This window comes from Pteropus alecto, unplaced genomic scaffold, assembly GCF_000325575.1.
Source record: "Pteropus alecto unplaced genomic scaffold, ASM32557v1 scaffold22, whole genome shotgun sequence".
NCBI lineage: Eukaryota > Metazoa > Chordata > Mammalia > Chiroptera > Pteropodidae > Pteropus > Pteropus alecto.
The window spans coordinates 18,628,904-18,643,926 of NW_006434839.1; the positions used below are offsets into that span (position 1 = coordinate 18,628,904).

The following is a 15,023-nucleotide window of genomic DNA, read 5'->3' on the forward strand; positions in this document are numbered from 1 at the left end:
TGGGCTTTCAGAACCAGAAAGTTCTGCTTAGAGAAGGTTCTTCCTATACCAGTCAAACTTTTGTCTTCAGCTGCTGCCACATCAGTGACATACGATAAAACCACCTTGAGGGCACGCATGTTTTGGAGATGTCACCTTGATATTGCAAATGAATTAATCTCATTTCTCAAAAAGGCGACAGGAATATAAGTACAGGAAAAATGCAGTGTAAGCTACTAACACCATGTTAATTCACCTTGTTCACTTTCTAACATAACTTTAGGTGTCTTAATTGTCTATGGCATATCATGCGCTAGAGAAAAACTCCCCTCTAAAAAAGTTGCATATCATGACCTTTCCAAGTTCTTCATTTGATAAACTAATGAAAGGAAAGAGGAGGAAATAAGCTAATGCGCTGATTGTGTAATGTTACACGCGAGCCTGCTTTTCGGGGCCTGCCAGGGCATCCGGATGAAGCTCTCTGCTGAGATGCCAAATATCACAAAGGTCGAGATCTGCGGAGTCAGACAAGCCTGACTTCAAAACCTGACCCTGCCACCTGCTGGCCGTGTGATCTTGGGCAAGTAGCTTAAGCTCTCTGACCCTCCATGTACTCATTTCCAAAATGGTGGTGATAATAGTACTTACTTTATTAGCTTATGAGCATTAAATAAGATAATGTGAGCAAGTGCTTATTATAGGGCCTCGCCCATGTCGGTGCTGTGAACATACTAGTCCCCGTTATGAACAGAAAGAAGAAAAAGAAGATAAAAAAGAAGATAGAGAAGGAAGAAAGGAGAAGAATAAGGGAAAATAAAAGATAAAAAGAAAGGGTGGATGAACCTCAGCTCAATATGGCTTTGAAAATGTGTAAACTGTCCCTTCTGGGCTCAAGGCTGATAATAGGTGTAGCTAGCTGGCTTTGTTTCCCCAGGAGCTCTTGTGGCCCAGGCAGGGGTGAGTGACTCATTAATAAGTCGCTATATTATTTAGAAAAAAAAGGTCTAAAAATATATGTCCCAAATATTTAGAACTAAACAAGTAAGCAGGTCATAAAACTCAGTGGCTCCCTTTTATAAAGAGCCTGTGCATACACGCACACGCACTCATACGCACACACACACGCACGTGCACACATGCACACAAACAACGAATGCATAGTCTTGAGTTTAATCTTTTATTTTAAGAATAATGGTGATACTTTTAGTTTTGGAAAGGCTAATGGGAGGTTCCTGGGACAGTATAACTCTATTGTTATCAATGAGTTCTTATTATAATTCCAATAAAAGAAAGCAATACCAAAAAATTTTGGATAGTTCTGCACTCTGGAAATGGAGTTTTGATAAAATGGCTTTATATTCTTCTCAAATGACAGCAAGTGTCAATACTGTCCTCCACCCTAGAATCGGTTGTTAGATCTAACGAGGTTCTGACCCCAAAGCAGGTCAATTTGTAGTCTATTGCTTTGCAGCCTCCTCCTCTCCCCAGACCTCAGAGCCTGCCCTTCACTCCCTGGTGGCCCATTCCTGGGTGCTGCTGACACCTCAGAGGCGCCCATTACCCCTCCAGGCTGTTCTTCCATCGTGGCTCTCAAACTTCAAACACCCCTCTCATCTCCCCCTGTTTCTGGGCCCTCATTTTGCTCTGTTAGGGTGGCCAGTGGAGAGTGATTTGTTCAGATCAATCTCGTTTTCCAGCATCCTCTACCTGCACGTTGAACTACTGAGCCAGCTACTGCTGCCTTGTCTCCTTTACTAAAACTGCTTCTGGGTTAAGCTCTTGTCAGTTTGCCACTGCTTTGTCTGCTCTTCTCTGTTTTGAAGGTGTTGAGGTCACTTCACTGAGCAATTCTTCTGTTCAGAGAGTCTACTTCAGTTTTCTGCACTTTGGGGGACAAAAACCACCATGATCATTACTCAAGGCTGAGTTGGGCCATCAGCTCAGACCTCCTCAGGCTTCAAGCCACTGGGGAAAGACCACCAAATTCAATGTCAGTAAGAGGCCTTCAGCCTGATTCAGGAATGAGACTTCCTATCTATCCTGACCCTCTGTGCCCCACAGCCCCACGGAGGACAAGGAAATCTAATTGCATGGCAACGTATTTATATTCTGATAAATGCATTTTGGTAGAAGTGAAGAATATTTACTGGTGTGAAGGACTTATGAACAAAACACTAAAAAGTAAAAATTCGGAGTCACCTCTTGGATGGCAGGTTATAGTGCTTTTCACACTCACCGGGGGTCTCATTTGCACTCATGGCTTCAGTCATTACCGCTGGGCAAAAGATCTCCTAAGCTGCATCTCCATCCTGACCTCTCTCCTGAGTCCCAGAGAACATTTTCAGTGAGCTTTTCTACCTGGATGACCCACAGTCATAGCATGTTGAAAACTAAACTAATTATCATTTCTCAAAGCCTGCCCCTCCCCAAGTGGTCCCCACCTCAGGGATGTGAGTTTATGACCAGCATAAACTCAGTCACTCAAGCCAGAAACCTGGAAGTACTTTTTGACTCTTCTCATCCTCTCAGCCATCCGTCCAATCAGTCACCACATCCTGAAGTGCTGCCACCTTAACTTCTCTGAAGTCTGTTAACGTCTCCTCTTCCCACTTCCACTGTCTCCATCCAGGCCACATCATGTCCCACCCAGAGTCCTTTTCTGGTCTCTAACTTGTCTCCTTGTCTTTACTCTGGCCTCCCTTCAATCCATTTGACTTCAGCACCTATAGTGATTCATCTGAATCACAAATCATGTTGCCTTTTTGTGTGAAAACTCTCAATAGCATTCCCTGGCCTTGGTTAAAATTTAACCCCCCTACTCTATTCCACAAGGCCTTCACAGTGCAGCTTCTACCCACCTCTCCAGCTCATCTCTTTTCACTCTTCCCTTTGAATGCTACATTCCAGCCATGTTCAACACATTTCTGCTCCTCACATATTTACAGGTCTTTGCAAATGTGGCCACCTTCTATCAGCTCCTCCTTCTTCTTCTTGTTATTGACATATGCAATGTAAAGTGCACATATCACATGTGAATAGCTCAGTGAATTGTCTCAAATGAGTCACCCATATAATATGTGCCCAGATCAAGACCTGGAGGACCAGTATTCCAGAAACCTCTTTCATGCCTCTTTTCACTACCCCCAAGAGAAACAACTACGCTGACTTCTAATAGCATAGACTAGTTTTTCCCACTTTTTTACTTATATAAATGAATACCTACAGAATTGTGTCAGATATCTCTTGCTATATAACAAGATGCCAATAAACTTAAATGGCCTAAAATAACCTAAAAGTCCCATCTTCAGCCTCATTACTCCTTGCAGCCATGCTCTATCACCTGCTTCATCACTAAGCGTCTTAAACACTGCCTCCACTCAGTGTCCACCTGTCCTCTCTGCCCATTTACTCTTCAGTCCACTGCGTCCATCCGGGTCATTCCACAGAAGTTGCTCTCATCAAAGGGCACCAGTTACGTCCTTACTGTTGAATCAAACGAACATTTTTTCAGTCTTTTCCTACTTGACACCCCCTGCTACCCACTCCTTAATTCGGTGAGTCACCAAATCCTAATGATTCTCTCTCTTTGACCCATTGTGTATTTGTCTTACTTCTATTTCCACTCATTACCTCTTGCCTGGACTAAGCCCTAAGCCATTCTTTCAGACTTACCATTCTGATATGGTTTTCCTTGATTAAAAATTTGGACTAGTTCACCATGCACCATGGAATAAAATCCAAACTGTAGCAAGGCAGGAAGATTCTTTAATCCATTGCCCCAACCTCCCTTTCCCTGCTCTTTGCCTAACACACACCTGTGCCTTGGCCACATTGAATCTGTAATCTCGTGAATTTGCCCTCTGAATTCTACTGGGAGATTCTCTCTTGCCTGGAATGCCTTTCAGCCTATTTTCCCCTGCAAATCTATTCATTCTTCATGTCATATCTCTAATGCTACCTCCTCTATAAAACCGTGCTGTTAACAGCTCCTCTTCTGATCCTGTTTGCTACTATTAATATTGATGCTGATAAATATTATAAGATGCTTGGCTCCCTTCCTCTAGAACATATGCTTTTTAGGGAAGGATCTTTGTTTTGTTCACTGATATATCCTGAGCTCCCAGAACTGTGCCTCACATATAGTAGGCACTCAGAAAACATTTGTTAAGTGAATGAATGGTTGACATTTATTGAGCACTTATGATGCCAGGCATTTTCACACTATCTCATTTCATCCTCACTACAGCCCTGTGAGGAAGAAACTATATTTATCCCAATCTTGCATGGGGGGAAACTGAAGCTTAATGAGATTAAGTAACTTGCCCAAGGCCACATTATTGATACATGACAAAGCCAGGACTTGAACACTGATTTGTTCAAGCCCTAAATAACCTCACTTCACCACCTTTGAGCTTTGTCTACCATGGTACTTTGCACAAAACTCTACTGTAGGTTACAGCAGGTTTTCAGCAAATGGAACTTTACCTTGAATACTGAAAATATTGCTTTACATATTTGTTTCTTCATTTATATTATGAGTTCTCTGAGACTAGGAAGTGAATACTAATTATTTTATTTCCCTACCACCACTACCAAAACCTCCAAACAGTCAGCATAGTGTCTTACACATATTTGTGTTCACTAAATGTTTATCGAATTAAATAAATGAGTGTGTTGTTAAGAGGCAGCATTTGGCAGAGTCCTTTTTGCACAATCAGTAATTTTGAGCATTGTCCTGTTGGTTGCTGTGAATTCAGGCCTAGCTGCTGCCTCTTCTAATCCTTTGCTTCTTCAGCACGATGTAGGCTCAGGGCCATCCCTGGCTGACCCGCCCACCACCCTGACCCCAGCCCTTTGCCATCCTTCCTGTCCTCATGACATTCCCCTGACGGTCTTCCTGCTGTCAGTGGCTTGATCACGCAAAGCAAGTTCTGCACCCCCCGCCCCCACTTCTTCTTGAGCCCATGCCCTGCTTGAACCTGGCTGCTTCCCTGGTCATTCTTGACAGTCAGGGCAACATGACATTTATATAGATAATTGGAACACAGTGCAGATTGCGATAAACCCAGAGAGAATCATGAGGCACTGCAGAAGTTATGAAGAAGGAGAAATTCCTAGTTAAATGATGGAGGAACGGAAAATAAATTAAGTCATTGTCTTTTTCATCCTGATAAAAAAAATTTTTTTTTAAATAGAGAGTTTAGCTTTTCTAGGTCTATCAACTATTTAGGATTGTCAATTGCACGTAATAGAAACTGGAGTGGTAGAAGTTTTCTGAAAGGGGAAGTTTATAATCAAGATACAGAGTCTCTAGAAACCCAAAACTTGGAATACAGCCAGGCCTCAGTGAAAGATGGAAGGAGGACTAGAAAATAGTACAGGATCTGGGCAGCATTCTCTTTTCAGATCTCACCCTTGTTGTCTGTATATCTGCCTCATTCTTGTCTCTCTGTGGATCTCTTAGTCCACAGACCTCAGTGTGGTACACGGCTGCCATTGGCTACTGAGTTTATACTTGGCAAGACGATTTCCATCAAAATCACAAATCCGCAGGAAGACATACCTGATTGGCCCAGTTCAAGTCAGGTGCCCACCCCTGGTCTAATCACCTGCTACCAACAGAGCAGGGTAATGTTGTTCAGTTATGGCTGTGCCAGCCACCTATCTCTGTTCAAGAGGAAGAAGCAGAAAGGATTGTTGTAAGCTGAGCAGACTCTCCAAAAATGTCCACAAGTCTTGCTTCTGTTGTCTGACAATGTCCTTGTGAAAGAATTCCGGGTGTTTCCCCAGAAATGGAACAAATTAAGAGGCTTTCTATCTTGGAGATTCTTTATCAAAAACAAATACATAAATATGAATTGCCGTTTAGCAAACATCACCCTAATTAGCTAAGATGATGTTCCTCTGGTCATTTTTAACAGTTTTTTTTTATGCCAATTTTGTTTATCAAAGGCCTAGAATCCTGGCCTGTGAGACCACAGCACAAAAGATAAACCCGGCTGGGCGTTGCTTCCTCCTCAAGGTCTCACGAATGATACCAGCACCTCCTCTGCAGCAACCACAACTCTCTCCTCTTCCTAATAAGTCAGTGTAATCAGGTCTGAGGAGACAGAATCTCCTCCCTTGGAGGGCGCCACACCCCAGCAAATTCCGAGAGAGATAACTTTGGCCACTGCTTCCTTAATGGGGTTTGAGATCAGGAGAGAGGGACTAGGATAGATCCTTTTTTTTCATTCTGATCTGGCCTTGCCCATCCAGTGATCTATATTTCCAAGGCTAGGTAAGAAAAATCTAAAAAATTTATCTACCTCAAAAGTGGGAATGCTGAAGTCAGGTTCCTCAAAGCTTCACTTACATCCATCCGTCCTGGGCTTGGCCCTCTAAGCACCACCACACTCCCTGCAGTTGGCCACCAGGGTTGACCCATGCTGCATGGGCCCCCAGAATTGGTGGTACAGTCCCAGGATGTGGTGAGGTGAGGTCAGAGCCCTATCCTGGGGTGTGACTTCATAACTCTTCTCAAGAGGCATGTTGCATTCCACCTACACCTTTTCAGTGACATCTCCCTGGCTTGTCTTCCAGGCTCCCTGGGTACAGCAGGACGTGTGTGCAACCTGACCTCCAGAGGCATGGACAGCTGTGAAGTCATGTGCTGCGGGAGAGGCTACGACACCTCCCACGTCACAAGGATGACCAAGTGTGAGTGTAAGTTCCACTGGTGCTGTGCCGTCCGCTGTCAGGACTGCCTGGAGGCCCTGGATGTGCACACGTGCAAGGCCCCTAAGAGCGCTGACTGGGCGGCTACCACATGACCATAGCAGAGGTCACCGTCCGCCTTCCCTCTCTCAAGAACTCCACTGGATCTGAAGGACACTGGGCCTTTGGGTTCTCTTGGGGAGATATTTCCTAAGGCATGTGGCCTTTGTCTCAACAGAAGCTCCTCCTCCCTCCCTGGAGGCCCCGGGACTGGGCCACATGCTGCACGCAGAGCAGGCCCTACTCTCTTCACTTCTGGTACTCTGGGGCACATCTCTGCCTGGTCACTAGAGGGGAGGGTGGGGGTGGGCCCAGATCACTGTCTCCACCCACCTAAAGGGTTCCTCTTTTGAGAGCATTTGGCCTGAGGGAGAAGGAGTGTCTCAAATGAGCTTTCTCTGTTTTTCAACAAATGATCAAGTTAAATTCCATACTTCTCTCTGGAGGGTAAAGTAAAGAAAGCAAGATGGACTGCCACTGAATTAACTTTAATTTTTGAAAAGACCAAGCAAGGCTTTTGCCCAGTCACGTGACTTCTACAGCCACTACTGCCAGGGCTAATTGGTAATCACCTGGAGAATGGTGGTTTTCAATAAACTTTAGGTTTAAAATGCATATATTTCAAGGCATTTATGACCATATTAAAATCTGATGTGACAAGGTGGGACTGTTGTCCTTTGGTACAGCAATAGCAAAAGCCTCAGAAAGTGATTGCTTTGCGTAACTGCCCCCTGATGTAAAGAACCTTTAGGTAATGAGACTTCTTTCTCACCTAGGATCTGAAGGGAGTTAAAAAGAAGATTGACAGTCTGGCAGTATTCTGTAACTATTGGGTAAAGATGGAGGAAAATAACTTAGTGAGTGATATATCAGAAAATGTGTCTGTACAGATAAGGAAAAGGGAGGGAGGGATAAAATTCCTATCTGGTATGATGCATGAGGCCTATGGAATTTTGTAGCTGAAACAATTTTGAGGATGAAAATTTTTGAGATAACAAGAGAAGGGAACCAAAATGCTGACAGAGAGATTTTCAGAGCTAAGTCATGCCTAGACAGCCTCTACCATGAGCAGCTGCCCAGAAGAAGTTGGCCATGTGTGCAGAGAAGTGTCAACTAGTACCTATCACCCTTCAAGCACATTTTAAAGACCTGTCATATGTTATTGTGTTCGTTTGTGCTTACATGATGACAAAATACCGTAGCCTAAAACAAATGACACATAGCCTTGCTTATAAAGTTGGTAACCCTAGTATGTTATACTACAAACAAATTGTAACTTGGAGACTATATTTAAGGGACCTAGCTATAATTATGGGAACATCAATATGCAAGTTGTGCTTGGCTTCTACCATGAGCTAAAAGATGACTTCCAAGGGAAATGGAGAGGCTGCCTGCCCCATTTTGTATATTACATGAAAGAAAGGTAAAATATATGAAGCTACTTCTCATCCGCTCCTACAATTAGGTTCTTGTTCAAAACGTGATCTCTTCACAGAGCTACACCGACTTACAGGATGTTTCATTACATGTATCTGATGTCAAATTATTAATGCTTGTTCTTTTTTTTCACTACTTTGGGCTTCAGTTTCTCTATCCTTGGTTTACAGCAAGACATTTAGACTGAGGCTTGTGGAAAACAACCTGCTGGAGTACTTTGTCATAACTGATATTTGACTCCTAGCCCTCTTAAAAATGACAGCATTCATCTCTTTGCCCTCATTCCCAAATCCCAAAATTAGTTGTCTAATTTTTCAAAGCGTCTCTTCCCTCTTTCAGTGGGTGGGAAAAGTGACGTGTAACGGTAGCTGCTCTGAGCTCAGCATGGGCCAGCAGGGGGTGGAAAGGCTGGGCAAATAGGCTTGGTCTTAGTTACACTGAAGCTTGCTGTGAATGCCTTCCTGGGAGGACGAAGGGACTTTCATGGGGTCCATAAGCCATCATGATGCATATATTTCAAGGCATTTATTGTCTCAACAGAAGCCCCTCCTCCCTCCCTGGAGGCCTACTGGATGAACTGTGAAAGTATAAATCTATGGGTATATTTACACATGGAAAGGATCTTAGAGGACATCTCAGCTCCCCTCAGTTTGTATCTGGGGAAACTGAGACCAAGAGAGGTGAAGGGGTTTTGCAAATAGCCATTACCCCAGTGTTTCATCACAAACAAGACCACACTCCAAGAATATTCAAGAAAATCAAGCACTTTATTAAATGAAACTAGTTTGTCTCAGAATCAACTTGATGGATTCTAAATATTAGCATCCAAAGGCAATGTTCATTTTTTCATTCCTAGGATGTTTAGATCTGACTTTCTTTTTACGCTGAAATGCATCCTTCCTGGTAAGGAGCAAGGGGACAAGGTACATCCATGTAGAAACCTACATAAATTGTTAATTTGTAAGGGAGTTTGGCAACCATCTCAAGTGGCAGTGGATGTGGCTGTTGCGGAGGGCATAATAGGAGAGTGAACATTTTTATCTTCTTTTACTTCTAAAAGAGGAAATCTCCATTATTTGAAAAAAATGGGGAAAAACGGTGAGGATAATTTCAAACTCAATTTCTTTAGGGGTTGGAGGAAGATGGATATTCCATGATTCTAAAATATACCAAATTTTTGACTATCTGAGGCTTTTAAGGGAATGCATGGCATGAATTACCCAAAACAGAATGAGAGAACCTATTTAGGTCAAATTCCCTTACAAATTCCCTCCCAATAAAAGTCTCCTTATAAAATGAGGTTTTTTAGGCCCAAGATGAAACTCATTAATTTTATGCAATATCCAAAAAAGTTCCACACAATACATCTTGACTAATCCACTGGAGTATTCCTCAATAAAGATAAAATCTGGACATGACTCTGAGATTTAGCAAATGTTTCCTTCAATAGATTTGCCTCCCTAAACTAGTCTGCATTGCCAACTAATCTTTGTCTGTATTCTGTGAACACACTTGTCAAAGTACATTCTAGTTACAGCCTCCTGGATAGCCCCTCATGCTCTGAAAACATTAATGCCTGCCTTAAGTGACCAGTTTACCCCCTCAAATGGCATAAGCTCAAGCACAAAATCCCCTAGTGCCATGACACTTGGCTCTGGCTCTGTGCCCTTCTGGGATGGGGGCCCTGGCATGTTAACCATAGATGCTTCAGGATGGAAGTAGAAGGGGCATAGGACACCCCAGAACACTGACAGTCTTAAACGGGTATCAACAGATTAAAATGAGCATCTCAGAAAGATCTGTCAAATGGCAATGTAGTGCATGGAGCCAGGTGAAGAAGTCAGGTGGCTTTCCCTAAGTGACCTGCTGAGCTTGGTGATGGCGGAGAGTGGCTTTTTCAGTTCTTATTGATAACTTTGATCCTTCCTTCAGCTGTTGCTTCTTCGTCCCCTCCAGCACCTGCTTCAGGGCCTCAGGACCTTGCCCACATCCTCCACACCTGTGATGCAGCTAGAGGCTGCCAACATTAATTTCAAGAGATGTTTTCAATTGTCACAACCATATTCCTTTTTACTGGCATTTTGTAGCTTGGGAACATCAGGTATTACATTTCTTTTTCAAAGACAGTAGCTTTAAAGTCAGAAAATCTACCTTGACATTGACATTTCTTGTCCTTACTAACTCGTTAAAGGATCTTGCATCGGCTCTAGGAGACCTAAAGGAAGCCGACCTCCCTCTCAGAAGCAGCCGACATGACTGTGCGTGTGCTGTGCTTGATGGCACTTTCAGGCCAGGATTTTGTTATTACTTCCCATTCATTGAAGGCTGGCCCTGGGGCTGGTGTTTTCTCGCTCAGCTGAAGAGCATTCATCTCACCTCTTGCCCACTCTCAAAATAAAGGCTCAGAGAGGCGTCCAATGGACCAGAACCATTCTTTCGTGTCTATTTACTGTACTGCCACCTGGGTTTCCTTATCTTAAGAGCAAGAGTTGTACTCTTAACAAATAGACTTCACCATTTCCAAAGCTGGTAAGTTGCTTTTGTCAGATCTGTGCCGACCTTCTGAAAAGCAATGCACTGGTGGAAGCTGACAGCTAAGGCGTGCTTATTCTGACCTTTTCCTTAACCAGGCAGAGAAAATTTTCACTCATCCATGAGAATGTTCTTTACATTTTTCTGTAGATCAGCAAGGTGACAGGTGGTTTGCAAAGCCCAACATGATCATTATTTTTCTAAATCATAGTTATTCCAACTCTAAGTTTTTTTCCCCCTGATATTCACTTGGATTCCTGTTTAACCAAACCTCCTACTTCCACAAGCTAATAAAAGTGTCATGCAGACTGTTACAAAGAACTATTGTTATTTACAAGTCTACATTTTCTGTAAAATCAAAACATAATAAAGTGAATTTTCAGTGTTGACTTTGTTATTTTAAACTTGTGATCATCTTGCCAATCCCTCTGCTGAAATGCAATCCCTGCAGGTTGTGGGAATTATACCCTTGTCTTTTCTCAGGACCATGCTTAACACAACCAGATCAAGAGATGTCTTTCAAGTTTGTAAAGATTTTCAAGGAAGGCCATTGACTTAGCTTGTTGATAACTACGCTCCTGAGTTAATGGGTAATACTTACATTCTGGATCAAGAAGTCGTTCCAGATCTCCGCCCTGTGTTCTCCTGTGGTTGCCGTGTAAGTTCTAGTGCCCCTCTTGGTCTCTCCACACCCGATGACTTCTCCGAATTATTGCTTTTCATGTGAGTGCTTGCTCTGCGCTGAAATGATATTTTCTCAGCTCGATTAAACACATACAATACCCCTCACCCTTTTATTGAGATCTGTGCATCCTGATTGTGTGCTGCTTATATACAAGTAGTGAAAGTTCAAAACACGGAAATAAACTCTCCCCTAGCAAAGGAGCTCCACCCCTGCTTTCTTCTCTCTGATGAACTATGTTTTGGGGTAACCTGCCTAAGCGAGGTGCTGATTCTGCACTTCAAGCACGCCTAGTGGTTCTACAGTCAGCTTCTCTAGGATTGTTTCTCTAGGATTCCACTGTTCTTTCCAGAAACTCCCATGCTGGATGATCCGAAGAAGAGGTGGTGTCACATGTGTCTGTGTGTGTCTGGCAAAGGGCATCTCCCCAAATACTTTTGCCCAAACGTTGTCAATGAAATTTCCCTGTTACCCAACCCTTTGGGTGAGTGGGCTGTCCTGTGCCTTGTGGGATCTTTAGAGGCAATTCTGGTCTCTACCCACTAAATGCCTGAAGTAACTCCCCTGTTTCCTGGTGCGACAACCAAAAGTATCTCCAGACATTGCCAAGTGTCCCTGGGGAGGGAAGGAGGCAGCAAGAGGAGAGCTTAAAACTATTCCTACTGTGAAGCACTGGAGTTAAGTCCTCTATTCAAATGCGAGCCATCTATATCCCTGCCATTTTCACTTAGAAACACCTCACTGGGAGTATTAGTTTAAGGAGATGAGTTCTCAGTGTTAGTGCATCAGACCAGCTGGGAAGGAATCTTTTGGAAAGGATATAGTCTTAGAACCCCTCAGGTCATGGGCAGAACGAGACAGGCTGAGACTTGAAGCTCACTTGGGCCACACTGCAGGTCCCCAGATGATGGGGAAGCATGAGGCTCCTGGGTTTCTGAGGTTGGGAATCAAATGAAGGATGGAAGTTTAGCAAAGAGAAACAATAATGTGGTTTTAGAAGCTGGCAGCAAAATTCCTCTTAGGAAATCCTCAGTTTCACAACACTCAGTGGGAGAAAAAAAAAGAAAAAAGAAAGAAAGAAAGAAAAAGCTCAAAACCTGTCCTGGAAGGTGGAGGAGTGGGAATGATCTAGCTCTGCCTACAATAGTTGAGTAATTTTGAGTTGCTCGGGACAGATGGGTGGGTAATAATAAAGAGGGGGCATTGTAACATGGATTAAGTTTGAGTTTCAAGCAAAGACATAGTGAGACTTTTCAGTTTAAGACCAGTGGGGGTAATCATCTGGGTGTTTGTTGAAAGCCCCACCCCCCACCAACACACACACACACACACACACACACACACACACACACACACACACTGCCAGATGTCCCTATCGCAGATAGATAACCCTGGCCTTGTATGGGTGGTATTTTAGTGGTGAGAAAGAATCAAAGTGCTGTCCAACATGTGCCAACGAAGGTAGAAAGGGACAGCGCAGGCTGGACACAAGATGGGGTAGAGTGGGGAAAGAAAGAAGTCTGGGTGATGGACAAAATAAAGGGTAATCCCAACTGACTAAAGAATTTGGGACAGATGATAACTGGCTGAAAGAAGGAAGAAGAAAGCCTTCTTTTACTTCACAAACTTTCATGAGCCAAACTGAATTCATATTTTAGGCTGCCCAAGGAAGCGAAGAGCAGATGAGAATAACTTGGATCAATAAATAACTCTTCATCTGTTCCTTCATGCTATTATCTAGTTCTAGATAATATAGCATGATTAAAAACTGATCAACATGATCAATTGACCACTCAGATTATTTTTAGACTCTTAATTTGATTTTGTAATTTCCGAGTAGTGTCTGACTCTGTGAAAGCCCCTGTAATTGAATCACAGGCTCTGGATTTCCCCAGGCAGTCCACTCAATCCTGTTTTAACAGCATCGCAGGCTTTCCTAAATTCCACAGATGAGAAGAATCACATTACTGCCCATAAACCCTATTCAAATAATAAATGGTGAAGATGCATCCAGTATCTACTCAGCTGGATTGCTCACACTTGTTACTTTAGCAGAGGCTGGGGAGCTTGGCAAACCCATCTGTAAATGTTTAGGGGCTTCATGTTACAGGTGGAGGTCACACACCAGCCGAACACATAACAGGAAATACAGAGGACAAAATCTGAATTGGAGTCTCTAAAAGTCTACCCTCCCATATAAACTTTGGCATCTCTCCTTGATCATTATTCTCCAATAGTAATGAAGACTTCATGAAAGACCTTGAACTCTGAGTCGTCATTGTGGAATTGTGCTTAATCAAGACAAATATTCCCAGCCTAAGAATACAACTAAAAGGATTGGGGAGTACGGGTTTAATTTTCCTATATATTGCTGTAACTATAAACAATGCCCTATCTTCTCAGCAACTCTCATGGAATAATAAGCACTAGTATTTTTTAAAGTATTTACAGCAGTCCTTAGAGATTTTATTAGAACCATGATTCACAGATGAGAAATTTCCCTCTTCTACAGGATTTAGTAACTGGAGTAAGAATTACTCAGTAGACTGTCTATATAGACAAATGAATTTGAATACTTCTTCTGGCTATTAACCATTCATTCACTGTGATTTTTCTTTTCTTTTTGTTTTTTCTTTTTTTTTTTTTTTTAACCGACTGAATAACAATGATCTCTCTGGTTTGCATATTGCCTACATATAATTAAAGTTTCTGAAAATTATGTTGTTCTGTCATATGGATATGGAACTTCAACAGGGCAGTGAGGTTCTGTGACACTCCGAGGATCCCGAGAGTAAGGATTCATGGAATCACAAAAATGTCACATTTGGAAGGAACAATGCACATCAGTGATTCTAACCTCTTCATTTTATTCCTGGGAAAACAAAAGAAATTTTATGGTTTGGACCATGATGTAAACAAGACACTCTGATTCATCTTCAGGGAAGAACAGTTATTATTCACTCAATCTGTCTGTACTGAGTATCTCCTGTGAGTCAACCACTGTGCTGCATACTGGAAATGTAATAGTGACTAAAACAGAAGTGCCTTTGCTCAGAGCCTCCTGGGAGGGTTAACGTGTAACACAGCACACTTTACTTCTTACCTTACAAGTCTTTTCACTCCTTAGAACCACCTAAGATATAAATATAATTATCTTCCTCTTTGAAATGAGGCAAGCTTCAGAGAGATTTAGTAATTTGCCCGAGGTCATAAAAAAAAGCATGGTAAGAGGCAGAGCTTGGACTCAAATATTTATTTCCTAATTTTCATCTTTCATTCCAGCATCCTTTCCAGTATACCAGAGCTCCCTCTGATTAAAATTACATGAGAAGCATACTGTCCAATGGGCTGTTGAAAATTACTTAGTTGATTCCATGACAATAACCTCAAAAAAAAAAAAAAGAGAATGCATGGATTTCCAAACGATTTCAGATTTCGTTTATATGCAATCCAGATAGCAAATTATATGTAGATGCAGTTAACAAAATTCTACCAGAAAGCAAGTGACTTTTAATTACTTATTTAACAAAGTACTTTTATTTAAAATAAAATAGTTTTAAGATTCTTCTAAAAAATCTGAGATTCCTGGTCATAAGAAATCTACTTTCTCTATCATGTGGAGAATCAATCTACAATT

The 15,023-nt window shown here is 42.4% G+C and overlaps 1 protein-coding gene across 1 annotated transcript in view; it reads left to right on the plus strand.

Annotated features, from left to right (window-relative positions):
* The window catches only part of WNT2 (Wnt family member 2), a 38,906-nt gene extending 31,509 nt beyond the window's left edge, over positions 1–7,397 (plus strand). Inside the window, exon 5 of the mRNA XM_006910580.1 lies at positions 6,562–7,397. Within this exon, the coding sequence (XP_006910642.1) occupies positions 6,562–6,791 (230 nt within the window). The 3' untranslated portion in view covers positions 6,792–7,397. The remainder of the gene's footprint in view (positions 1–6,561) is intronic.
* Positions 7,398–15,023: the final 7,626 nt, after the last annotated feature.